Source organism: Pinus tabuliformis, chromosome 9, assembly GCF_031772625.1.
Source record: "Pinus tabuliformis cultivar Carrire ecotype Pingquan chromosome 9, CPIR1, whole genome shotgun sequence".
In the NCBI taxonomy this organism is placed as follows: Eukaryota; Viridiplantae; Streptophyta; class Pinopsida; order Pinales; family Pinaceae; genus Pinus; species Pinus tabuliformis.
The window spans coordinates 230,290,954-230,318,276 of NC_142307.1; the positions used below are offsets into that span (position 1 = coordinate 230,290,954).

The window sequence follows — 27,323 nt, forward strand, 5'->3', positions numbered from 1 at the left end:
GGCCTGCGTAGAAAAAGTAAATTATGCAATCATCATAAATGGTTTGCCTTGCTCCTTTTTCTCGGCTGCCAGAGGCCTGAGACCATAGTTACCAAGTTCGAATTCGAATTCGATTCGATACGATAAAAATTCGAATGAAAAAAAATTCAATTGGCAAAAAATTCGATAATAGACATCATAAAAACATTTTTTTTCTTAAATTTTTCTCAATTTATTTTGAATTATGAATATTTTTTTATTAATTTTAAATAATATAACAATGTTAGAAATAAAATTGCTGGTTTCCATGATTGTAAAAACAGAAATTTTCTAATAATAATTTTACCTTATATTTTGTTTTGCCTTTTTAACTTTTTATTTTCCTTCTTTATATATGACATCTAAATTCTTTATTTCGATTCATAGAATCTTGTAACAATGAAAAAATAAGCTATTTTCACTTATTTCTGTTATTGAAAAAACAGATTTTTTTCTAATTTCACTGATATTTTCAATTTTTACTTTTCTGCTGGTCATTTTTCTTCTTTCCCTATATTCCATCCGCTTCTCTCTCTTCAAAGTAATGGCCTCCTCCCGTCTCACTCTGCTTCCCTCATTCAGTCCGTTAAGTGTTGGGAGGAAAACATTGCGACTGAAACCCTCTCAATTGGTAATGCTTTGGGGTTTGAATTTGTATTATTTACATCGATTTATTTATTTATGATTATACTCCTCGTACAAAATACAAGTAATAGTTGGATTGACTTTGAAATGGGTGACTGTTTACTAACCCTAACTCCTTGTCATTTTCAAATTTTCCATATATGGTAAGAAGGCATCCTGCGCAGAGAATTAACAAACTGCATTAACCCCGCGATTAACCTTTAATGCAACGAATCAGATTGAATTTCTGCGAACTGTTCGGTGGACGAACCGAATCGGCGAATTTCCGTACTGTTTGCCCAAATTCGAGCGAACTTGGTAACTATGCCTGAGACAGGGTTGTTCATTATCCCCTCTTGTTTATTTTGGCTATGGACTCTTTAAGCCTTCACATCAATAGAGCGGTCTCAGAGCATAGGTGTCGGCCTTTGAAGATCAGCCAGAATAATTTTATCTCCCACAATTTATTTGTGGATGACATCTTGATATTTGTTGTGCTTTGTAGACTTACTTGGGAATGTCTTCATGTCATTGTGGATAGGTTTCAAAAAGCTATTGGGCTGCATATAAATGAATCGAAATCTTTTTTTATCATAGAGATGTTAATATGGAAGTTTTGAATATCTGATCCAGCTGTTTGGGATAGAGGCGAGGCCAATAAAAGAACGTATGAAATACCTGGGCTTTCATTTAAAAGCAAAAGGCTACACTAAATCTGATTGGCAATGGATACTGGATAGATATTTTAAAAGGATTTCTGGGTGGGAATATAAGTGTCTATCAATGGCAAGTAGAGTGGTTCTTACTCAATCAGTCCTGGTCCAATTCGCTGTGTACTGGGCTCATCTTTTTAATATTCCAGTGAGCATCATTCATTTGATGAACAAAATGGCTGCAAATTTTATTTGGGGAGGTAATAAGGAGAAAAGAAAATTCCACCTTTCAAAATTATCTGATCTTACTCTACTAAAGAAGCAAGGCGGTTGGGGTATTTTAGATCCGAGGACTTTTAGTACGGCTTTATTATGCAAGTCTCTTTGGAGAGGAGTTTTTGGGGAAGGCTCATGGAGCAAATCTATCAAGAAAAAATATATGGCTAGCAGAGATATCACATATTGGTTCAGGATGGGGAAGATTGGGTCCTCTCAGGGATCAGCAATTTGGATGAGCTTCCGTAAGGTTGAATCTATCTTTCTCAAAAACTTGGTCTGGAGCTTACAAATAGGTAAAAAAAATTCTTATTGGGCTTGATCCGATCATGGGTGGGGACGATGATATCTATATATCTCATCTGCTACTGAATTTCTTTCATAGAAAAGGGTATTTCACATGGAATCAGGTTATGGCGGACTGGCGGGGTCCTTTTCCAACATGGAAAAATGCCTCATCCATGGGAATGACAGGAGTTTTAGTGCAACAGTGGGAACAGATTCAATGGAGTTTAAGGAACAGTGGTTTTTGTAGAACAAAGGAAGATGATGCCCTTATATGGAGGGGGACAAGTGGATTGGAAACTGTTAGGGTAAAAGATATATACTCAAATCTTATCAGTATAAACTGTTCTCAAACTCTTCCCATCTTTCTAGTAGTATTATGGAAAACAGGATGTTCTTATAAAACCATCATTTTCTCATGGCTGGTTTTCCATAATAAAAATTTTTCGTGGGAAAACTGGCAAAAAAGGAATTGGTCAGGGCCTGGGTATTGCTATATTTGCAAATCAGCTGATGAAAACAATTACCACATGTTTTTTCAATGCTCTATAGCCCAGCAACTCTGGAGAAATCTTGCCTCATATTTTGGTTTCAACTTTGTATCACATCCTTCAATAAAAGAAGCTTTTGTTTGGTGGAGAGGTCAGAAAGAATCATGGAGGTCAATCATTCAACTAGTTCTCTGGTGTATATGGAAATGGAGGAATAACATTGTCTCTCTCTATAACACTATCCTTGCCATACTTTCTCAGTATAGCAAGGCAAAACAAATAGAGCAATTAGCAGATCATATGGTTCTCCCAAGAGCATACTTTGATGGGGCAGCACAAAATGGCATATGTGGATGTGGGGTCCTTATTGTTATGGAGAAAGATCAGCAATTCCAAATTTTCTGGAATGGGGGGAAGGGTACCAATAACAAAGTAGAGGCAATGGCGCTAACGAGACTTCTTACTTTCAACATTTTTCTAAATATTCAGTCTCTTCAGATTTTCAGAGATTCCAAAATAATTATTGATCATGTCACAGGGAAGAATCATATTAAAAAGCAACATCTATTTGGTTGGTTGAACAGAATCATTTCTCTCTGGGGGAGGAAGGATGACTATAATATTCAGCATACCAACAGAGCACAAAATTCACAATCTGATATATTATCAAAGAAATGACTCTCTTCTCAAATGGGCTACTGGAATATGGATATAAAAATTGAAGATGAAACTTATTCCATTCAGGAATTTTCTCTCCTTGGCACATAACCTTTTTTTATTATTGCAGAATTCACAGGTATGTTTTTTCAGGATACTGTTTTGTTGTTTTTTGAAATTCCTCACATTGGTGGAAGATGTGTCCCTTCTTGGAGTTTTTTGGTTTCTTCTAGATTCCCTATTTCGCCATTTGTTCTCATGGTTTATTTTTCCCGTCAAGTTGATTGCTTTTCCTTTGAAGCACATATCTTCCTGTCTCTTCATTTGTTAGGGGGATTTTTGGACGCACGTCATAACAGGACTCACTCTTCTTTCCCCTACTGTATTGTATAGGGTTGGTTTATATCCTTATCTAGCTATATCAAGATGTAATATGCTTTTTTATATCTTTTTATCTAATACAATCAAGCTTTTTTCGTATTGAAAAAAAGGTCGACCCATAGTGTTTGGAATTAATTTAAAGCAGGGTAATGTATGTTATTTTGGCATTGTTATTATTTAATTTAACCATCCTCCCGGTGCCTTAACCTACTATTGACGGTAACCTTGCACCCAACTTACACAAAACCTTCTCGAATCAAGGTCCTCACTCGCCAAGTGTCAGTTGCATGGTTAGTTGCATGGTCAAGGGTTCACTGTAACTGTTGGATCATTGAGCTGAACATCGCACGGTCATGGGCTGCCGAGAGTTTGTTAGGGTAACGAAACCCTACCCCCTTCGCTTCACTAGTAGTTCATTTGCGTCTGGACTCCGCGGTGCAGAGCTCTGCAAATTCGACAACCTCGCCAACCCTTGCCTGTTGGCGGCTTCAAACTAGCTAAATTCTTGCTACAGAGATTCTAATTACTAGAATCAGTATTTCTCTCATACTGCAGGGTACTATTCATTACTTCTTTTGTGTACAGGGTTTCAATGTCTCCTTACACAGGGTATAACGGATAATGCAAACCTCCCTATTTATCTCATGCTGTAGAGATTACCTTCTCGATACCCTTCGCAAACAGTAGTGATGGCTTCCTTGGAGTTTCGATTCCCTCATTCACACAGTTGCTCAACAGGGATAACCTTTATCAGGCCCCGAGATGTTTAATTTAGATTTTAGCTCAATTTCCCATGTCTAATCTATAAGTTAAATTGATTGTGATGCATAGGGTTCCTCCTAGGTTGCCCGAATCTATCACGTAGACGACTTCCTTGTTGAATCCGAAGACCCTACAGGAAAATTTTTGATCTAATGTGGAGTGTGAAGCCTGGTAAGTGATGACTGCCAATTGCAAGAATTCGATTTGTTCTCTGATTAGGGTTTTACAATAGTTTCCTTATTTCTTCTCTTGGTTGATTTGCAGGGTGTCGGGCTGTCTGCTATGAAGGCTAATTTTAGCCACAAGAACGGGGTTGCCTGAGGAATAACTTGGGAATCTGGTCTTCTATGTCTTTCACCATTTCAGGTGCTTGCTCACATTCTGCCCTTTCAGGCTGTAGAGCGAGGTTTTTGTGAGGGTCTGGCATATTTTTTTGTCTGATTTTGAACTAAGATCATACTGGTTGTGTAAATAATTTGGATTGTCTTCCTTTGGTTGTTCCTCCACTAAACTATCGTGTATGACAGAGGAACCCATGAATTTCTATGCTCTCTGGTTAGATTGTTTTATATATATGCACATTATAGGTCTTACATTAAACTCATCTCCTTTGTTGATATTATATACATTGCAACTTCGATATTATAGGAACATCACTGCTTTTTCTGATATTAATGATAAAATTCAACTATTTTGATTCATTGTAATGTACGGTTCAAAATGCTGGTATGAAAACTACATGACAAAATGCACTTAGAAATTATTGTTTTTATTGAAGAATTATTTACTTGATGCATATAAAAAAAAAACAATGTTTAATTTTTAAACAAAAATATAATAAATTTAATTATCTTTAATATTTAATATGAAAGGAAAAAAGAACCTGAACCCAAAAAAACCAATTAATGAAAATTTCAATTGAATATATTTTAAATTTCATTAATATTTAATATAAAATTATTATAATATATTTTAAATCTCGTATCCTATAAATTTATGAGAAAATCTCTATTCAGTTTATCTGTACCGGGAGCAGTATAACCAACAGCAAAAGCAAGCAAAGGGAGGCCTCGAGGAATAAGTTTTTGAGAAAATCCCTATTCAGTTTATTTGTAGCGGAAGCAGTGTAACCAACAGTAAAAGCGAGCAATGGGAGGCCTGGAGGAGCTATGGGTGCGGTGATTGTTGCTAATAATTAGGTCCAAACTGAAGTCACCAAGATAAGATGGGGCTCCAAATGTTCGTCCAAAAGTATGTTGGTCGGCTTCACATTGCAGTGAATGATAGATTTGCTGCAGCCGTGATGAAGGTACTCAAACGCAGAAGCCACTCCCACTGCTATATTCACTCTTTCTCTCCAATTCAATAGGCAATTTTGTGGATTGTGTAGTAAAGTTTCCAAATTAAAATTGGACATAAATTTGGAGAGGAACATCATCTCACTAGTGCTATGGAAATACCCCAATTTTAGTAGAAGAAAGAGTAGAAGTGCTATGGAAATACCCCAAAATTAGTAGAAGAAAGAGTAGAAGTGCTATGGAAATACTCCAAAATTAGTAGAAGAAAGAGTAGTACAGTTTTAGCGCTTACTTCGACAAGGGTTCGGGGGCCCATCCCACAGAATTTCTTCATCGGAGGCGCCAAATATTTGTTGAGATTTTCTTTGAAATTTGAAAACTGCATAGGCGTGGCTGATGGGGTGTGGGAGCCGACACTGGGGTTGTGGCCGAGGGGGTGTGGGAGCCGACATTGGGGTTGCAGCCGAGTGGAAGCTTTGAAGTTCTTTGTTTTAGCAGAGCTTTTATTTATCCCAGGGTTAGTAGGTTTGGTTATTCCATTATGTTTTGTAACTGACATGTAATTGTTAACCGACACATAACTGTTTTCAATCGGATGGCCAAGACCATTTCAATCGTCTAACTCTAATATCAATGTTGCACAAGAGAACAAGTGGCATGGGAGGGGAGTTGGTCTCAGAGGGAAACGCCTTACGACGTAACTAGCATTTGCACCAGATGTTGCAAAGGAAACGCCGTAAGGCATCAATTCAATAAGAATCATGACATATAAAAAATAATTAAAGATAAAAATTAGTAAACAAAATGCCATTCAAAGCTAGAAGATAAAGAGAAATCACTTATGTTATGCCAAATTTGACAAATTCTATAACATTTTCGAACACAGATTGCCTCTTAATCTTCAAAGATGGTATTTCAAGTTCCAATAGCAAATATTTCATAGATTTTGAAAAAATACTAGTAGATGAGATAAACTAAATAAAATCATATTAATTCATGAACAATATGATAAAGAATTAAACATGAATATCTGCACAGGGTGATGATGAGAGTTAGCATGGAGGTATTGGTTAGTGTGAGTTTTTATGTGATAAGCTTAAAAGGAAAGTGAACCATAGAGATGAGTAACAATGACATTTAGGAAGGGTAGGGATGAGTGCTCTTCCAATTCCCTTGTAAATTGGATATGCGAGGAAACATTGTTGAGGTGATGAAGAAAAGCTTGGAGGGATGGAAGCCCATGAGGCCACACTACGGAAGTGTCATCAATAAACTTGTACGAACGTTTGGGTTTCTTATGCCAAGAATTAAGGACCATAGAATCGAAATGCTCCATAAAGATATTTGCCACAAGCAAATAGGGAAGACCCCATTGTCATTATTTCTGTCTGTTCATAGAAAATACCATTGTAAGAGAAGAAGGTCGAGGATAGACAAATTTTAATAAGGTTAAGGGTTTCAAGGTCGACCAACTTGGATATTAATTTATAGAAAATACCATTGTAAGAGAAGAAGGTCGAGGATAGACAAGTTTTAATAAGGTTAAGAGTTTCAAGGTCGACCAACTTGGATATTAATTCTAAAGCTTCAGGAACAAGGATTTTTGTAAAGAAGAAGACAACATCAAAGCTGACGAAGATGTCATTGAGGTCAAAATGAATGGATTAGCTGACGAAGATGTCATTGAGGTCAAAATGAATGGATTTTGCCTTTTGGATGAAGTGGGGGGGATATTTAATGAAAGAATAAGATGTGTAGCAATTAACTACCCACTGAGGACATTATGTATTGTACAAATCGAATCTGCGACATGGTGGAGACACCAAAAAAACATATTATGCTAAACGAAATTAAGATTGTTAAACAGGGGCTAACTCTGGAGCAAAAATGAAATTGAATTCACATTCAAGCCTCATCTGAATACAATGTTTTCCTGCCTTTGCTCTCCTTTGTGGATCGGATTTATTGATAAATACTCTATGTCCATTTTTTCAAGTGGGTTGAGAGCCCGAGTTTTGGGTTTCAGCTGATAAATGTGACCAAACCAACTACTTGTAATTATCTTCAGTAGTAGTCCCTGCCCAAAGAAATAACAAGCACGCACTTCATAGATGAAGAGAAATTATGCTTTTTTAAAATTTGTATTTATAAATGTACAACCCAGGTCTTCTTCTTACATTGGCTTTTGGAGATTCTTGGCTGTGTTTTCTTGCTGTCATCAAGCTTTGCAGAAAATCTACTGCTCATCATCCTCAGAATTAGCAATACCATCATAGTAGTTGGTTCTGAAACCACTGTAGCCTGCAACAGTCAAGAGTACATGACAGTTATGCGCCAATGGCATCACAGCAAAGCAATCCGTAACCGTACGAATTTCACATCAGCAACAAGATGTTGCAATAATTTAATAAGTTAATCAAAGCCTGCATTCTAGAGAACTCTGGATCTGAGCTGGATCATGGTAAATATTGTCTCTGAAATTGACATGGAAGTGTAGAAGAACAAAAGATTCTCCTGCAGAAAGATGCTAGGTCTCCAGATCTAGATCATGCTTTTCAAATTCCTCCAGAATCCTCCACATATATCTCGGCCTTCTTTGGTTGGTAATTATGATAATTGCTTCCCTGTCATAAATTTCCACAGCTACCTTCAGGTCTGTGTTCATCTGTTTTTTGTCCAGATTGGATTTCCAGCAGACGGTTTCTCTTTCTCTTTAGTTGATGGAGATCCTCCTCGAGCTTTCTAATGTAATTAATGGCTTCCTCATACAATCCACATCTGTCAAGCTGTATGAAGAATTCAAATATATAATTTAGGCCTATAAAAATCTTAAAGCAATCACCTGCGATGTTACAGTTTGATATAGATACAGTATGAGTCGTGGAAGGCATCTAATGTTGTAATTACCTTGGGAGGAGTAGTAGGCAAGAGAGACGCCATGTGTACACAAGTATTCCATTTTTTCATACGTCACTGTTCTGCGACTATTTGGCTTTTTTTGGTCTTAACATTTGTCATTTGATCCACATCTCGTCGTACTATTTAAACAGGAAATAAAAACATTCAGTCATGGTTTGCCTCATCTGAATACAATGTTTTCCTGCCTTGCTCTCCTTTGTGGATCGGATTTATTGATAAATACTCTATGTCCATTTTTTCAAGTGGGTTGAGAGCCCGAGTTTTGGGTTTCAGCTGATAAATGTGACCAAACCAACTACTTATAATTATCTTCAGTAGTAGTCCCTGCCCATAGAAATAACAAGCGGGCACTTCATAGATGAAGAGATTATGCTTTTTTAAAATTTGTATTTATAAATGTACAACCCAGGTCTTCTTCTTACATTGGCTTTTGGAGATTCTTGGCTGTGTTTTCTTGCTGTCATCAAGCTTTGCAGAAAATCTACTGCTCATCATCCTCAGAATTAGCAATACCATCATAGAAGTTGGTTCTGAAACCACTGTAGCCTGCAACAGTCAAGAGTACATGACAGTTATGCGCCAATGGCATCACAGCAAAGCAATCCATAACCGTACGAATTTCACATCAGCAACAAGATGTTGCAATAATTTAATAAGTTAATCAAAGCCTGCATTCTAGAGAACTCTGGATCTGAGCTGGATCATGGTAAATATTGTCTCTGAAATTGACATGGAAGTGTAGAAGAACAAAAGATTCTCCTGCAGAAAGATGCGAGGTCTCCAGATCTAGATCATGCTTTTCAAATTCCTCCAGAATCCTCCACATATATCTCGGCCTTCTTTGGCTGGTAATTATGATAATTGCTTCCCTGTCATAAATTTCCACGGCTACCTTCAGGTCTGTGTTCATGTCTGTTTTTTGTCCAGATTGGATTTCCAGCAGACGGTCTCTCTTTCTCTTCAGTTGATGGAGATCCTCCTCGAGCTTTCTAATGTAATTAATGGCTTCCTCATACAATCCACATCTGTCAAGCTGTATGAAGAATTCAAATATATAATTTAGGCCTATAAAAATCTTAAAGCAATCACCTGCGATGTTACAGTTTGATATAGATACAGTATGAGTCGTGGAAGGCATCTAATGTTGTAATTACCTTGGGAGGAGTAGTGGGCAAGAGAGACTCCAGTTGTGTACACAAGTATTTCATTTTTTCATACATCACTGTTCTGCGACTATTTGGCTTTTTTTGGTCTTAACATTTGTCATTTGATCCACATCTCGCCATACTATTTAAACAGGAAATAAAAACATTCAGTCAAGGTTTGCCTCATCTGAATACAATGTTTTCCTGCCTTGCTCTCCTTTGTGGATCGGATTTATTGATAAATACTCTATGTCCATTTTTTCAAGTGGGTTGAGAGCCCGAGTTTTGGGTTTCAGCTGATAAATGTGACCAAACCAACTACTTGTAATTATCTTCTGTAGCAGTGCCTGCCCATAGAAATAACAAGCACGCACTTCATAGATGAAGAGAAATTATGCTTTTCTAAAATTTGTATTTATAAATGTACAACCCAGGTCTTCTTCTTACATTGGCTTTTGGAGATTCTTGGCTGTGTTTTCTTGCTGTCATCAAGCTTTGCAGAAAATCTACTGATCATCATCCTCAGAATTAGCAATACCATCATAGAAGTTGGTTCTGAAACCACTGTAGCCTGCAACGGTCAAGAGTACATGACAGTTATGCGCCAATGGCATCACAGCAAAGCAATCCGTAACCGTACGAATTTCACATCAGCAACAAGATGTTGCAATAATTTAATAAGCTAATCAAAGCCCGCATTCTAGAGAACTCTGGATCTGAGCTGGATCATGGTAAATATTGTCTCTAAAATTGACATGGAAGTGTAGAAGAACAAAAGATTCTCCTGCAGAAAGATGCTAGGTCTCCAGATCTAGATCATGCTTTTCAAATTCCTCCAGAATCCTCCACATATATCTCGGCCTTCTTTGGTTGGTAATTATGATAATTGCTTCCCTGTCATAAATTTCCACAGCTACCTTCAGGTCTGTGTTCATGTCTGTTTTTTGTCCAGATTGGATTTCCAGCAGCGGTCTCTCTTTCTCTTTAGTTGATGGAGATCCTCCTCGAGCTTTCTAATGTAATTAATGGCTTCCTCATACAATCACATCTGTGAAGCTGTATGAAGAATTCAAATATATAATTTAGGCCTATAAAAATCTTAAAGCAATCACCTGCGATGTTACAGTTTGATATAGATACAGTATGAGTCGTGGAAGGCATCTAATGTTGTAATTACCTTGGGAGGAGTAGTGGGCAAGAGAGACGCCAGTTGTGTACACAAGTATTTCATTTTTTCATACATCACTGTTCTGCGACTATTTGGCTTTTTTTGGTCTTAACATTTGTCATTTGATCCACATCTCGCCATACTATTTAAATAGGAAATAAAAACATTCAGTCAAGGTTTGTGTGGCCACCAATTCGGGCTGTCCCAGTTGCCACGACCGATGCCTTCTCTGGAAATGCCACGATGGTAACACCATGCAGTCTTCCCAGCGCTTGTTCTCTGTGGAGACAGAAAAGGGCCATCATTTGGAGCTGCCTTGCCACGATGGGCAGACCATGCAGGCTACTCCAACGCTGATTCATGGATGTGGCTTATGATTGAGAGAGCTAGGCCACCATTTGGACCAGCCTTCAATTGCGGGGAATGATCACTTTTCTGGGTAACGCCACAATGGTCAGACCATGCAAGTTTTCCTGGCACCGCTTCTATTTATTTTCTTCTGAATAATTGATGAGCTAATGTGGTCGAACGTCTGTGTCCAAAATGGTGAAGAAAGCGAGACTTGTACGTTGCAAAATATCCAACAGCTTTACATGAGATGCTCAAACATTTTGAAGATACAGTGCTGTTGCAGCAAGCATGTTTTTTCATACAAAATAGAGATACAACCATTAGAATATGGGATGGATCATGCTGGAAAGGAAGGCGGGGGTTTCAAAATCTAGAGGATAAGAGTTTTGTAGAAGTGGACAGTCTAAATAACATACATATGCATAACCAGCTTAGGGATATGGGGAGAGATCTTACTGAGGATTCAAGGTTGCCGCGTCGTCTTTGGCGTTGGACAGAGAAAGTAATCGACGATTTCTCGCCGCTATCATCTGTAAGTGCTCAATCATCCATTCCTATCCATTCCTTTTGTACGTTATTCAATAAAAATCTGGGTTTAGTTTCTAGTTAGTTAATAGCTATTGCATATCGTTTTTTAGAATCGACAAATAAGAACCGCTTCCTCTACCGTTATTGCGTATACTGCATTAATATACAAAAACTACGGCTGCTTCTCCTGCCTTAGCCTCTGCTGGCTCTGCCCTAGCTGCTGGCTTTGCGAGGTGCGAGGAATGAGCCGCTCTATGTAATAGAGGTGCTCAGATTCACATATTTGAAGCGTTCAGTGGGACGGGTAGGATTCGCTATACTGTGATTTGATGGATCAGTATCAACATCAATAGGTGCTGGTCCTCTGCATGAACCTAGTTCAGGGTAAATTCCTCTATGTTATATGCTTCCTTTGTCCATGATGCTGCTACTAGCTGTGCTCCTGCCTTTCCCACGAGGGCACCCTTGCTTCTGTCTCTGCAGGTGCTTGTGCTCTCTTTGTTGCCCCTTTGCAGGGCTCGTCCCATTACCTGGTAATATGCCTTGCTGTGGACCATCAGTGGTCCCTTCCTCTTACGCAATTCACACATGACAAAATTGCCAGAAAAAATCTGCGATCTCGAGTAACTGAAGACCTTGGTATTAACTATCTGGAGCGTTTCTTGCAACGGATTATTAACTATCTGGAGTGTTTCTTGCAACAGATTAACTATCTGGAGTGTTTCTTGCAACAGATTAACTATCTGGCTGGGAAAAATAAACACGTTGAGTCACAAGCCAGACTCGTTTGTGTGGTTGGGAAACCGAGTAGTAACCGTTCTCCAATATTCAAATTCAAATCAACGGACAATAATAACTCAATCGTCTAACAAAATATCCAATGGCACAGATTATGACACGAAGGTAGCTAGGAAAGTTATTTTCAGAGGGGAACGCCTTACGGCGTAATTACTCTGTTGGTCCTTTGCAAGGTGGTTTGGTAATGTGTTCTCTGTGCTTGATAATTTCTGTTATCCAGTGATATGCCAAAATCTTGCTGAGAAAGGGCATTGAGGAGAAGATTGGTTTTCACTTAGATATAAAATCTATATGTTTGCTATATGGGTTAGGGTTGTCAGTCTTGTAATTTTTTCGCTGAGTTCTTGAGGAATGAAGACTCAATAGATTATCTTTAATAACCAAACGGGTACGCATTTTGTAAATTGTACAGTTTCTGTCGGTACTGATGCAGAAATTAAACCCATTTTTCCATCCAGTAAAACCCAGATGCTTGCCAACTTCTCTCTCCACCGTGTCTTTTAGATGAATTTTCACTGTAGTCTTCTGTTTATTTAAGTATTGAACTCTATTGTTCTCTGTGCTTGATCATTTCTGTTATCCAGCGATATGCCAAAATCTTGCTGAGAATGGGCATTGAGGAGAAAGATTGGTTTTCACTTAGATATAAAATCTATATGTTTGCTATATGGGTTAGGGTTGTCAGTCTTCTGGTAATTTTTTTGCTGAGAGTTCTTGAGGAATGAAGACTCAATGGATTATCTTTAATAGCCAAACGGGTACGCATTTTGTAAATTGTACAGTTTCTGTCGGTACTGATGCAGAAATTAAACCCATTTTTCCATCCAGTAAAACCCAGATGCTTGCCAACTTCTCTCTCCACCATGTCTTTTAGATGAATTTTCACTGTAGTCTTCTGTTTATTTGAGTATTGAACTCTATTTTGCTCTTTTCTACTTGATAAAAGCTTGGCAGGAGTTTAGAAATTACCCCAGATTAGTCCACCATTAACATGAATTTTGACTGTAGTCATTGAAAAAATTGGCATTATCTCAGAAAATACCCCAGATTAGGCCATTTTTAATCTCCCTGTGTACTTAATTAAACATAGCTGAACATGGTACTAGTCTGATGAAACAATAGTCAGGAATCCAAACTGTTTCAGTTTCCAGTTTTTAGTATTTACATAATCCATCATACATAAATACTCGAATTTTACTTCCAGTCTGGTCCTATTTTTGCTTTGCCCATGGGCTTGAACAAGTGACTAATGAATTAACTGAGCATGTACTCTAGGGAGATGATTTGTTCCTGAAAATGTATTATTCTCTCTGGACATTTTTGTCTTTTGAAAGTTTTTTTATTAGTCATTCGAACAAGTTAAAGGCCATGCCCTACATATTTTTCCAGAGAAGAACAAGAAACCAGCCTAATGTTTTCTAATGGTTAGAGGTCCATCGGAAGTATAATATAGGTACTAAGATGAAGATCTAACATGTCCTTCTGCAGGTTCGATATTACTAAATGGTAATTGATATTGGCATGTTTAGGTGTATTCTATACAGGAGGATGATGAAGAGAATGTAATCAATGATTATCCTACAGGTCCCTTTAGTGGGATCTGCAGCAAATAGACCAGTATTTGTATCTTGACCATTTTTCCATATTTTTACCCCTCCCCTCTGAGCATTCTATATCGTTTCTTAGTGTGCTGAAGCTGGAGTTGCTTTGGACAATCGAGTAACTCATAATACCAATGCTGAACATCTGTCATGCTTTATGATTTCCAAAGTTATGAACCTCAGCAGTGTACCACCTGCATTCTTTTATTCCTGGATTTAAAAATTTAAATCCTTCAGTTGTTAGGCATGCTAATGACCTTACTTCCAGTTTTGTTTCTTTTAACTGCAAAATCTATGCATTAGAAAACCTTAGCCATCTGGGCTTTTAAAGCTTGGTAATCAGATTCTGATGAAGTGATCAATAACATTGTAGGTTTTATATACGTCTTCCCCTTTCTTTTATTGTCTTTCTGTTGCTTCATTTACTATTTACTCGAAGTTGGAGATAGAAATTGCTTGATTTTTTTTCGGCCCGTGTACTACAAACCCCACCGTTGCAACATATTTCATGTAATACAGAGTGCCACACATTTTACCAATTATTTGTCTCGAGTACGATGGCCAAGCTCAGCTCAATAGGCTTCTTTGTATTGCTATTGATGATGGTCATTGGCACCATCATTTATCTCAGATTGTGGACTGTGGAAGTTGATCTTGATTCCACTGGTACAAGAATAGACAGGTAAGCTCTCTACCCAAATCATTTAATTCGATATCTAGGATATCTTGTTCCACTTTTATGGATGGGATACCAATAATTTCAGTTGTTAGGCATGCTAATGACCTTACTTCCAGTTTTGTTTCTTTTATCTGCAAAATCTATGCATTAGAAAACTTAAGCCATCTGGGCTTTTAAAGCTTGGTAATCAGATTCTGATGAAATGATCAATAACATTGTTAGAAAACTTAAGCCATCTGGGCTTTTAAAGCTTGGTAATCAGATTCTGATGAAATGATCAATAACATTGTAGGTTTTATATACGTCTTCCCCTTTATTTTATTGTCTTCCTATTGCTTCATTTACATTTACTCGAAGTTGGAGATAGAAATAGCTTGATTTTTTTTCGGCCCGTGTGCTACAAACCCCACTGTTGCAACATATTTCATGTAATACAGAGTGCCACACATTTTACCAATTATTTGTCTCGAGTACGATGGCCAATCTCAGCTCGACAGGCTTCTTTGCTCAGCTCAACAGGCTTCTTTGTATTGCTATCGATGATGGTCATTGGCACCATCATTTATCTCAGATTGTGGACTGTGGATTGTGTGCTTCATTTTATTTTATCATTCTGAAAATGCTTCTGGTTAATGGATTATAGGGCTAGCTATATACTTTCAACGCATCATGATGGGGAGGGTTCAGGATTATGTGTTGTGGGTTTTATTGTACACTTTCATCATTGAAGCTCCAACTGTAAATACATTTCATCTCAGGTGCAGTGCACTTATTGGAATGATTGTTCACATTCACAGTTCTTTCTTGATTTTAAAAGGAATCCTTAAACAAGGTTATGCATTTTCATGATTGATGTCTGTATTTAGTTCTACTGTTCAACTCATGTTAAGAAGAAAATTTCAAATCAGTTTCATGTTTTTAACTGGCATGGCAATTGTGTATTCTTGTGACAACAGGCGATTGTTCCAAGTATTTTACGAGACAGCAGCCAATAATTTTTTGAGCAGACATTACACTTATTGCAAAGAGCAGTAGACATGTTCTACAATCGAATCCAGAAAATCAACTCTCTATGGTGTCACTCAAGGCTGAAGGGATCTATGTTTATCATGGTAATTAAAAGGAAACCCATCTAGATTTTATTATTATTAGCTAATCTGTATATAGCAATAGTCTAATTCAGATCAAACTATCTTCTTAGCAGCATGGTTTCAAGTTCCAGTGATAAATGACTGCACAGTGCCTGATGCTTAGTGGTGCAGAAGGAAAAATGAATCTTCGAGTGTACGGAAGTAGTTGAGAGGAGAAATTCAGAAAAAATATTTAAATGATGAATAACTTCTCTGTTTGGATGACAGATCCAAGAAGGAGTCGAGATGCTCATGAACATAACTCCTAGTCCTACAACGATTATGCAGCTTTGGTTCTCTCTTTTTTGATCTGTTATTTTTTAGTAATACTATTTAATAACTTCACCTGCATTCTTTTATTTTTGGATTTGAAAATTTAAATCCTTCAGTTGTTAGGCATGCTAATGACCTTACTTCCAGTTTTGTTTCTTTTAACTGCAAAATCTATGCATTAGAAAACCTAAGCCATCTGGGCTTTTAAAGCTTGGTAGTCATATTCTGATGAAGTGATCAATAACATTGTACGTTTTATATACATCTTCCCCTTGCTTTTATTGTCTTCCTATTGCTTCATTTACTATTTACTAGAAGTTGGAGATAGAAATTGCTTGATTTTATTTATTTATTTTTTCTTTCGGCCCGTGTACTACAAACCCCACTGTTGCAACATATTTCATGTAATACAGAGTGCCACACATTTTACCAATTATTTGTCTTGAGTACGATGGCCAAGCGCAGCTCGACAGGCTTCTTTGTATTGCTATCAATGATGGTCATTGGCACCATCATTTATCTCAGATTGTGGACTGTGGAAGCTGATCTTGATCCCATTGATACAAGAATAGACAGGTAAGCTCTCTACCCAAATCATTTAATTCGATATCTAGGATATCTTGTTCCACTTTTATGGATGGGATACCAGTAATTTATATATGATTGCCAATGCACATGATCGGAATTTTAGGAAATATTATTAAAAATAGCGGTAGACAAGGGATCTCTGCAACAGTTCTCTCTCTATATATATATGTGGAAGAGGGCGTTTGCAGGGGCTTCATTTTATTTTATCATTCTGAAAATGTTTCTGGTTAATGGAGTATAGGGCTAGCTAGGGTTTTATTGTACACTTTCATCATTGAAGCTCCAACTGTAAATACATTTCATCTCAGGTGCAGTGCACTTATTGGAATGATTGTTCACATTCATAGTTCTTTCTTGATTTTAAAAGGAATCCTTAAACAAGGTTATGCATTTTCATGATTAATGTCCGTATTTAGTTCTACTCTTCAACTCATGTTCAGAAGAAAATTTCAAATCAGTTTCATGTTTTTAACTGGCATGGCAATTGTGTATTCTTGTGACAACAGGCTATCGTTCAAAGTATTTTACGAGACAGCAGCCAAGAATTTTTTGAGCAGACATTACACTTATTGCAAACAACAGCAGACATGTTCTACAATCGAATCCAGAAAATCAACTCTCTATGGTGTCACTCAAGGCCGAAGGGATCTATGTTTATCATGGTAATTAAAAGGAAATCCATTTAGATTTTATTATGGTTAGCTAATTTGTATATAGCAATAGTCTAATTCAGATCAAACTATCTTTTTAGTAGCATGTTTTCAAGTTCCAGTGATAAAGGAAAACTAGGGGTTCTTCTTTTGATAGGTTACAGGTTGTAGGCTGAAGGTTGGATGTTTAAAGGTTCAAGGATACAAGTTACATACTTCTTTACGTGGGACTTGTTGGACTTGGAAAAAGAGAGGCTTACAGGTTTTAGGCTGAAGGTTGGATGTCTAAAAGTTCAAGGTTACAAGTTACATACTTGTTTCTGCCCTCCCAGAACTTTGGCTTTGCCCACGATTTAACAACACTACCAGCACTATGAACTTTTGAGACGCTTCCTAAATTTTCTAACAAAATCCCGCAGGCAGGGACTAGCTGCCGTGCAGCCTCCCTTGTTTTAATTGTTATGATTTAATGAAAAGGATTGTGATTAAATTTATTGAGTTATTTCCATATTATAAATGAAAATTTGTGTTTGATAGCTAATTATTAATTCATTCTTGCCCAGTCTGTTCTTTGTTACTCGCGCGGGTCAAAGAGCGAAAGCAGAGGACCTGATATTTGTGGACTGCTGGAGGATTCATCAAAATACTCAATTTCGCGTGGGTAAAGAAGAAATCAGAAAAACATTATGAGAAAAATATATTATAAAATTGAAGTCATGGGGTTGGAGGTGAGGACCTGATACTTGTGGACTGCTGAAGGATTAACATACTTGATGTATTCATCAATACTCATTTCGCGTGGATTTGGCCCGACTCCAGATGTCAAAGCAAGAAAAAGCCAAAGCAACAAGAAGCAAAGCAGCAAGAAGCCAACGCAGTGAAAACACTTAAAGGGAAGCCATATTTCATTCAATCATAGACATAAATTACATTTCACGCAATGCTATCTCTCTATATATCTATATTTCAGCGAGGTACATAAAAATTCAAATAAATGTACCAAGCTGAGCTGAAATATAGATATATAGTGAAACGTAATTTATGTTTATGACTAAATGAGCTATGGCTTCTCTTTATCCTGTTTTTCTTGTGATAAGTGATTTCGCTGCGTTGGCTTTTTGCTGCTTTGTTTCTTGTTGCTTTGGCTTTGACTTCTGGAGTCGGGTCTGCCAGACCCGCGCGAAATGAGTATTGATGAATACATCAAGTATGTTAAACCTTCAGCAGTCCACAAATATCAGGGCCTCATCTCCAACCCCATGACTTCTATTTTATAATATATTTTTCTCAATATGTTTTTCTGATTTCTTCTTTTCTCTTCCGCAGGATAAGTTTGGACAAACCATCCGATGCGTTAAATTTGCCAATATATCTATTAAATATGGAAATTTTCCGTAGCGGGTATAACAGCTTAGCGTTCTCACTATATTTTAAATTTCAAAGAAATCAGAAACTAAAATTCAAAAAATATCATTGACAAGGGTTTGTAAAAAATGCAGACAGATGAAGAGTGGGCGCATTTGAATAAAAAGCTGAAGGAAAAGGCTGAAGAGAATTTAAGGAGAATGTTGCAGCGTTCGGATGATGGAAGGATAAAATCGGAGGAGCTCAATACTTAAAGACTGTAAATAACATTAGACGCGTTCAATTTGAACCCAGTCAGTGTCCAGAGGACCAGGCGGTTAGGGAAATAAAACGGGAAGTTGTTGAATGATTTGGAAGTGTCCGCAATTATTTAAGAAAATATCCCCATCCATTACCAGATCTAGATCCTCGTCTACAGGAGGTACTACAACTGAGCTTTTATATGAATCTAGGGTTTTCAATTATCTACTGTGGTTTATATGACCAGTAACATTTTCGCTGCTGATGCTGATGTTAATTTATATGCAGCAATGCGCGATCCAGCCGGTGAAGTTGGTTGCTCCAGCTACGCCCTTAACTAACATACATATGGGTAGCATCTGATTCCCCTGCAGAGGCTTCTGCTCGGAACTTCATGTACACAGGGCATATGGGGGGCGAACTGTTATTATGTGGGCTACTCTTTATGTAATGATGAAGTAAAAGTGAAAGTATATTCTGTGGAATTCGACTCTGATAATCTCAGCTACCTAGCATAAGCAAGAGCTCTCATTATGTATTGAAGTAAGTTTATGTAAATATGAAATAAACATAAATTAGCCATGGTAATGGTTGGTGTAAGTTAATGTAAATAAGAAATAAACATAAATTAGCTATTGTAATGGTTGGTGTAGAGGTACATCATTAAAAATCAGTATGGCAAAATGTAAATAAGAAATAAACATAAATTAGTTATTGTAATGGTTGGTGTAATGGTTGGTGTAGAGGTACATCATTAAAAATCAGTATGGCAAAATGTAAATAAGAAATAAACATAAATTAGTTATTGTAATGGTTGGTGTAGAGGTACATCATTAAAAATGGCAAAAAATTTCTACAGTTTAAACTTTTCATATGTTTGGTTTATTTTGGATATTTTTCTTAATTATTTTTGTTAAAATCTAATAGGAATTAGTTGGAATTTAAACTTTTCAAGTTGGAATTTAAACTTTTCATATGTTTGGTTTATTTTGGATATTTTTCTTAATTATTCCTGTTAAAATCTAATAGGAATTAGTTGGAATTATAAGCTGAAGATTTGAAATTTGTAAAATTTGTGTGTTTCATGAAAGTTAAATACTTTTATAAGCTGAAGATTTGAAATTTGTAAAATTTGTGTGTTTCATGAAAGTTAAATACTTTTTGTTATATTATGATTTATTAAAAATCAGTATGGCAAAATGTAAATAAGAAATAAACATAAATTAGTTATTGTAATGGTTGGTGTAGAGGTACATCATTAAAAATCAGTATGGCAAAAATTTCTTCAGTTTAAACTTTTCATATGTTTGGTTTATTTTGGATATTTTTCTTAATTATTTTTGTTAAAATCTAATAGGAATTAGTTGGAATTTAAACTTTTCATATGTTTGGTTTATTTTTGGATATTTTTCTTAATTATTTTTGTTAAAATCTAATAGGAATTAGTTGGAATTTAAATTTTTCATATTTTTGGTTTATTTTGGATATTTTTCTTAATTATTTTTGTTAAAATCTAATAGGAATTAGTTGGAATTATAAGCTGAAGATTTGAAATTTGTAAAATTTGTGTTTCATGAAAGTTAAATACTTTTTGTTATATTATGATTTATTAAAAATCAGTATGGCAAAATGTAAATAAGAAATAAACATAAATTAGTTATTGTAATGTAGAGGTAGATCATTAAAAATCAGTATGGCAAAAATTTCTACAGTTTAAACTTTTCATATGTTTGGTTTATTTTGGATATTTTTCTTAATTATTTTTGTTAAAATCTAATAGGAATTAGTTGGAATTTAAACTTTTCATATGTTTAGTTGGAATTTAAACTTTTCATATGTTTGGTTTATTTTGGATATTTTTCTTAATTATTTTTGTTAAAATCTAATAGGAATTAGTTGGAATTATAAGCTGAAGATTTGAAATTTGTAAAATTTGTGTGTTTCATGAAAGTTGGTTTATTTTGGATATTTTTCTTAATTATTTTTGTTAAAATCTAATAGGAATTAGTTGGAATTATAAGCTGAAGATTTGAAATTTGTAAAATTTGTGTGTTTCATGAAAGTTAAATACTTTTTGTTATATTATGATTTATTATGTAAATCAAAATCTGGAAAAATGTTAGGATTACAGAGTACCTATAGAAATTGTGGGGTTTAAAAGCACTGTTGTTTGTTCCCACTGACCAGAAGACAATTTAAGATAGGTTTTTTGGAATATAAATAGCCTTTCTCATAATAAATACCATGGGCAAAACCATAGCTGGAACCAGAAGCCACAAAACAACCTTAATAGAAATTAGCAAAACAAAGTATCTTATCCGTTTTTTTGTTGTAATGAGAATCTAGAAAAATCCGTTTTTTTGTTGTAATGAGAATCTAGAAATTTTTTTTTGTTGTAATGAGAATCTAGAAAAATCCGTTTTTTTGTTGTAATGAGAATCTAGAAATTATTTGGATAGTGTGACAGGAATTGGTTGTATTTATAAGTGCAATTTGAAATTTACATAATTTAAGTGCTTCAAAGATTCTTCATATGAAGAAGCTCTAACTTTGTTTGATCGATGATGGATAGAAGCTCTAACTTTGTTTGATCGATGATGGATAGAATATTTGCAGTCTCTGGAATCCTTATACTCAGATTTCGGAAAACATAAAAAGGGCACTTACAGTTGCTCTTGTGCAGATATGGATTATTGCCTGTGTTTCTTATTTTAGAAAACTATCACTGGGAGTTTGAAAAAGATGGCAGTGGAAGAATTAAGCATTTAAGCATTTATTTTATATTTTAGAATTATAAAACCATTTTTATGTTAAATATAGATGTTTTGTTGTTGTAAATGCTGTATTAATTGTAAATATATATTCAGCATTCCAAAAACCCTTGAAGTATTAAAGTATGAAGAATTCAGAATTCAAATTTATAATTTCAAATTATCAATAAAGTCAGATTATAACTAAATTGTATTGAAAAATAAATACCCAAAACTCCAAAAAAATTACTGCTTTAAAAAATATAAATTGTTCCTACTTTATTTTATTAAATAAAATACCAGCGGCTTTCTGATTGGTACGTAGTTGACAAATTTCTGTGTGTTTTTCGAAACGTATTGAAGTGTGTTTAACTATTATTCCTGGTAAACTCACCATAGGGAAAGCAAATGTATATTTCAGTCTTTAACCTTTTAAGGCGGAAACAAGTGTCAATTACAATTTCAAATACTCCCAAAGAAGATAATGGATTTACTTCACATTTTTCTATTCAGTTTCCATGATGGACGGATGGTGAATAAAAGGTCAATATTGCTTCAAAGTAACGTTTCTAGTCCCAGGTAACAGCACCAGGTTCCTCAACCATCATGGACATTCTTCAGTTTTCATGAGAAGTTCCCATGGTCCAGCATAATATATCCTCAACCATCATGGACATTCTTCAGTTTTCATTAGAAGTTCCCATGGTCCAGCATAATATATTTCTAACTTTCGATAGGAATCATGGACATTCTTCAGTTTTCATTAGAAGTTCCCATGGTCCAGCATAATATATTTCTAACTTTCGAATTTATCAAAAGATATCATTCTCTCAGAATGTAAACAATCTTCTTTCTTTACTATCTTATGCACGCTGCATATAATTTATCAAAAGATATCATTCTCTCAGAATGAAAACAATCTTCTTTCTTTACTATCTCATGCACGCTGCATATACTGAAAAACTGAAGTAATATTGAGAATAAAAGTGTCAAAATATAGGAATGTATTGTAACACTTCTTTGAGCACTGTGTTTAGCAAGGAGCCTTTGAAATCGAATGAATGCTATCCTGTACAATTTGACTGCCAGTGAACAAAGGTAGGTTATGTTATTGTGGTTTATTAACGCAGTGATATAGATATAACTCAAATGACTGACTAACTTTGAATCTACTCAGTAATATTATGGAAGTTAGATTGGATCCTTTCATAATCAATTAATTTTTTTTCTTAATTTCAATGGTCTTTTGAGGGAAGAAGGTTACAGCTTCCAACTTCAAGTTTGCTTAATTTCTGTTTTAGTTGTTCAAAAATCTTTCCATTTTTTTGACAAGCTTATCGATAGAAATTCAGGTAAGCATCCAAGTTACCTCATCCAAAATGGCTAAGCACTTAACCTATGAGATATAACTAGTAAATCTGAATCTAGCCTTCAAAATCGTTTCGCTAGGACACAATGAGCTAAATAATGGCTGGGTTGCATACACAGACATTATACATAAAGTTCAAGAGGGTTTCTGTTGCAAGATTGACTGCAGGGAAGCATTCCTGTAGTTTTTAAAAAGATTGACTGCAGGGAAGCATTCCTGTAGTTTTTAAAAAGGGGTGAGACCCCTCGAAGAAGCGTGGTTCATATTAATCCCATCATTTACATCATGTTACATATGGTTGCGTCATCTGACGACAACGTATATGGTTGCGTCATCTGACGACAACGTTTCATGTCGCAACAACGATTGGAACCCAGGTAGGGAAGTTATTATTAAAGGAGTAGTCTATAATGTGACTTTTTGGAGATTCTGATCCTCTGAAAAACGCATTATTCTGGCCAACCACCCAATTGGCTTTTCCCTCACCTTCATCTCCGTCGCCTTGCCGGAACGTGAAGTCTATTACTTCCGTCACCGTCCCCGGATGCCAACTCCCACCTCTGCCAACTCCCAGCATTAACTTCACCATGCTTCAACGCGCCAAACCATTTGAATTTTCCTCCGCGGCACTGCATCCCTTGCTATTCTGCATCCCCTGCTACTCTGCTTGTACCCAGAATTTCTGTTGCATCTGCTCAAGTCATAAGAATTACTTCGCTGATGTGGAGGATCCACATCTGCTCAAGTCAGAATAACTATTCTGCCATCGTCTTCGTGAGATTTGAACGTCCAAATTTTCCGCCATTAAAGGTCAGGAAAGTTTGCATCCAAAAATTATTCTACAGCTACACAACATTCTATTCATCATGATGTATAAAATTTTCTAATGTTTTTAAGGTATCTCTTATGCGAGTTGCTCAGATTAAAGGCAAAAGAGTAAATGCAAGCCTGTATTCCCAGTAATAGCGCATTTTTGTTCTATAATAACATATTTTCTCTTTCTCTGGGATTTTTTGGAGCTGTAACTCGAAGTCCATGCAATTACTTAACTGATTGATACAATCATTACTCAACTGATTGATACACTCATTACTCAACTGATTATTAATGGTTATTGCTGTGCATGCTCATATTTTTTCAAAGTGGAGTTCTTTTGTGGTATTTTCTAAAATAAAATTCATGTGTCGCAAATTCAAACATTTGAAGGTGACATATGCATTCCTATGTATGCATTGTCTATGTGGAAGGTGTTGATACTATTGATATTTTATCTTAATTAAAGCAACACTTATATGTAGTCATATATTTCTTATTCGCTCGTTGATATTTCTCAATCAATCCCACGATTGTTGGCTGCCCCATGGGTTATCAGTGGTATGTGTATTTTCATCTTTAATAAAAGTGATTTTGGCATGTTCAAAAATCTTGCTACCATATGGATTTTATGTTATTTGTGTTATATTGAAGTCTCTTTGGCATATATGTTTATTGTACCTTCCTATTTGCAGATAAAAACTCAAACGGTCACCTATAACAGTATGTAAACCAACACTTTGACAAAATATCACTCAAACGGTCCCCCATAACAGTATGTAAACCAACACTTTGACAAAATATCAAAATGGCTAAAATCGTATAAATATATAATATTAGTGGTCATATTTCTTTAGGATGGAGATTTTTTGTGGTATTTTCTAAAATAAAATTCGTGTCTATACTAAAACCAGCTGTTGGACAATGTTCCGCAAAGCAGAATCTGTGTTAAATACTCGAGCTCAAAGCAATTGGATTAGCACAAGAAACATTCCAGGTGTTATTTGATAAAAGGGAAAGCATGTGTGTTCAATTGTTTAAAATAGTTTCCAAAAGTAGACAATGACATCGATGAAGATGAATACAAAGAAAAAGTAAGACAACAAGACTTAGAAAATCAAAATTAAGCATTCAAATAGGTACATCTAAAATTGTTGATATTTGATTCGGTGATCCTCTCACAATGACTTGTTCAAGGTATGGTACAAAGGTTCCCGTCCATATTTCCCTCGTTTGGGCTTGGGTGTTTCTTGGCTTCAAAAAAAGTGAGAACTAGTTGAAGGAACTTTTCAGTGTGTTGTCGAAGCAGGGGAGGTTAACTGTGATGCCATTCTTCCCATGTCTTTCTTTGTTGAACAGCGTAGCAAACCCAATGTTTGTGCCTTGATTCTAAGCAGTACGATTGCCTAGAATAAGCTAAGGGGAAACAGAGTGATCAATGTTTGTGCCTTGATTCTAAGCAGTACGATTGCCTAGAATAAGCTAAGGGGAAACAGAGTGATTAGGGGGCTTCTTGTTGCAAAATTTTGCCACTTTCATTTCAACTTTTTGGACTTGGAAAATGTTCTACAAATGAATATCTACACAGATCAGAGTACAGATACCAATAAAAAAAATGTTCAGTTTGTGCCTTGCTATGAAGTGCTTCATTTCTTTTGTTCCAAATCAAGTAGAGGAGTTTGATCCTAAGAAGCTGTCACTTTGCTTTAAATTCAACGAACAAAAGGAGTTTGTCACTTGTTAACGTGATTTTCTAGGAGATGCCTATTGGGAGTACCTCGCCACAAAGTTTAGATCCAATTTCGGGTGTCATATATCTTCTCATTGCAGCCCACAAGTTATATTCCTGAACTGTTAAGTTTAAAGAAACTGGAAATGCAAAGTCTCTGGTTCAACTGTTTCATGGAAAAAAAATTAGCAATTAACAATCGACATGCACGCATTCTCAAAGCAGGTGGCGTGCTCTGGAAAATCTCTGTTTGTTCGAGGTATCCAACACGAAACTGTGAAGACGTTGTTGAAAATCCTGCCAAATTATTTTTCTTTGCACCTAGACGTTGCACATTATAAGCTGGCATTTTAGCCAGTAAAGAGAGACCCCCTGCAGTACCCATCAATTTCGCTGCAACCCCACTCCTTGCAATAACAGACAAATTGGGGGTAATGTATCCCATCCTACTCTCAACAAAATCCAAAACCTTCTTTTTTGTTGCATCAAGTGCAAGCGCTCTATCACAGGCATCTAAAGCCTTTTGCAAGTTTTCTTCTAAAAGAGGCTTACCACTAGTGGTAGATGCAGTGACAGAAACCACCATAATGATTGCCGAAGGTAAAAGACCCTCAAGATCAACCAGAGTTGAATCGATCTCATTTCTAATTTTCTTTTCAACTGGAGCATAATCAATTGGATGGTGTACAAGAGATTGTAACTCAGGAAACTTCAACCATGAGTAAAGGGATAACCATGAGTGTAATGACTTATGATGGTTCTACTTATCTTACCATGAATTAATTGCTTAAGTAGGTGAGATACATTGGATTAGGTGTTACATTTGGGTTGTTGGTGTGACAAGGGGTTTGGGGGCATTATGGTTGGTGTTTGTTGGCACAAGACTCATATAAGTTGAATATGAAATTGTGTGGTGTGGTAGTGATTGCAGGCCCATAATGCATGAGACAACTTTAGATTGGCATCTGACAGCAATACATGTGAGATAATTGCATTAATGGAAAATGTAGAAATTGAGGTGAAGTTGGAGTTGGTGGTTTAATGAAGGCAAAAAGTGCATAGACATAGCTAGATGTGTGGTGACCAAGGTGAGACCATTTTATAAGAAAAACCTTGGCCACATTTGTTTGGGTTAGACAGGCCCACTGGTAGACCATTGTGAGATAATTGCATTAATGGAAAATGTAGAAATTGAGGTGAAGTTGGAGTTGGTGGTTTAATGAAGGCAAAAAGTGCATAGACATAGCTAGATGTGTGGTGACCAAGGTGAGACCATTTTATAAGAAAAACCTTGGCCACATTTGTTTGGGTTAGACAGGCCCACTGGTAGACCATTGTGACTTAGATGAAATTCTGTCCATCAACAAGTTCAAGTTTTTCATATTACCCTTCATAAAATTTTATAAATCTTCTATTCTTGATCACATTGGAATGTCGTAGTTGCCAACCAATCTCTTTCTGTTTTCAAGCTTCAAGGCTTCTCTATCTTTGGTGGTTTCTTTGTGAATTCTTTTAGGTAACCATCTAATCAATGGCGATTGGTTGAAAAAGAGAATCCCTTTTGATATCCTCTCGCTGGAAATGCAGGCAGAGGTAAGCAGAAGAGAAGGGAAGGTCCTGAACATTCACATGTTCTGTTCCAATAAGTCAAGATTGCATGCCACTTTGTTTTAAATTCAACGAACAAAAGGAGTTTGTCACTTGTTAAGGTGATTTTCCAGGAGATGCCTATTGGGAGTATCTTGCTACAAAGTTTAGATCGAATTTCGGGTGTCATATATC

General features: G+C 36.1%; 1 protein-coding gene across 11 annotated transcripts in view; it reads left to right on the forward strand.

Annotated features, from left to right (window-relative positions):
- Positions 1 to 19,521, forward strand: part of LOC149148024 (uncharacterized) — a 34,245-nt gene extending 14,724 nt beyond the window's left edge. The window contains exons 2-7 of one of the 11 annotated variants that reach the window (XM_089438223.1): positions 10,832 to 11,560; positions 15,591 to 15,746; positions 15,839 to 16,613; positions 17,132 to 17,287; positions 17,839 to 19,061; positions 19,169 to 19,521. In XM_089438223.1, the coding sequence (XP_089294349.1) occupies positions 16,489 to 16,613; positions 17,132 to 17,287; positions 17,839 to 17,965 (408 nt within the window). In that variant the 5' untranslated portion in view covers positions 10,832 to 11,560; positions 15,591 to 15,746; positions 15,839 to 16,488 and the 3' untranslated portion in view covers positions 17,966 to 19,061; positions 19,169 to 19,521. Of the gene's footprint in view, positions 1 to 5,179; positions 5,457 to 10,831; positions 11,561 to 12,345; positions 16,614 to 17,131; positions 17,288 to 17,432; positions 19,062 to 19,168 lie in introns of those variants that run through there. The other 10 variants (XM_089438225.1, XM_089438224.1, XM_089438220.1 and 7 more) reach the window with 10 other exon arrangements.
- Positions 19,522 to 27,323: the final 7,802 nt, after the last annotated feature.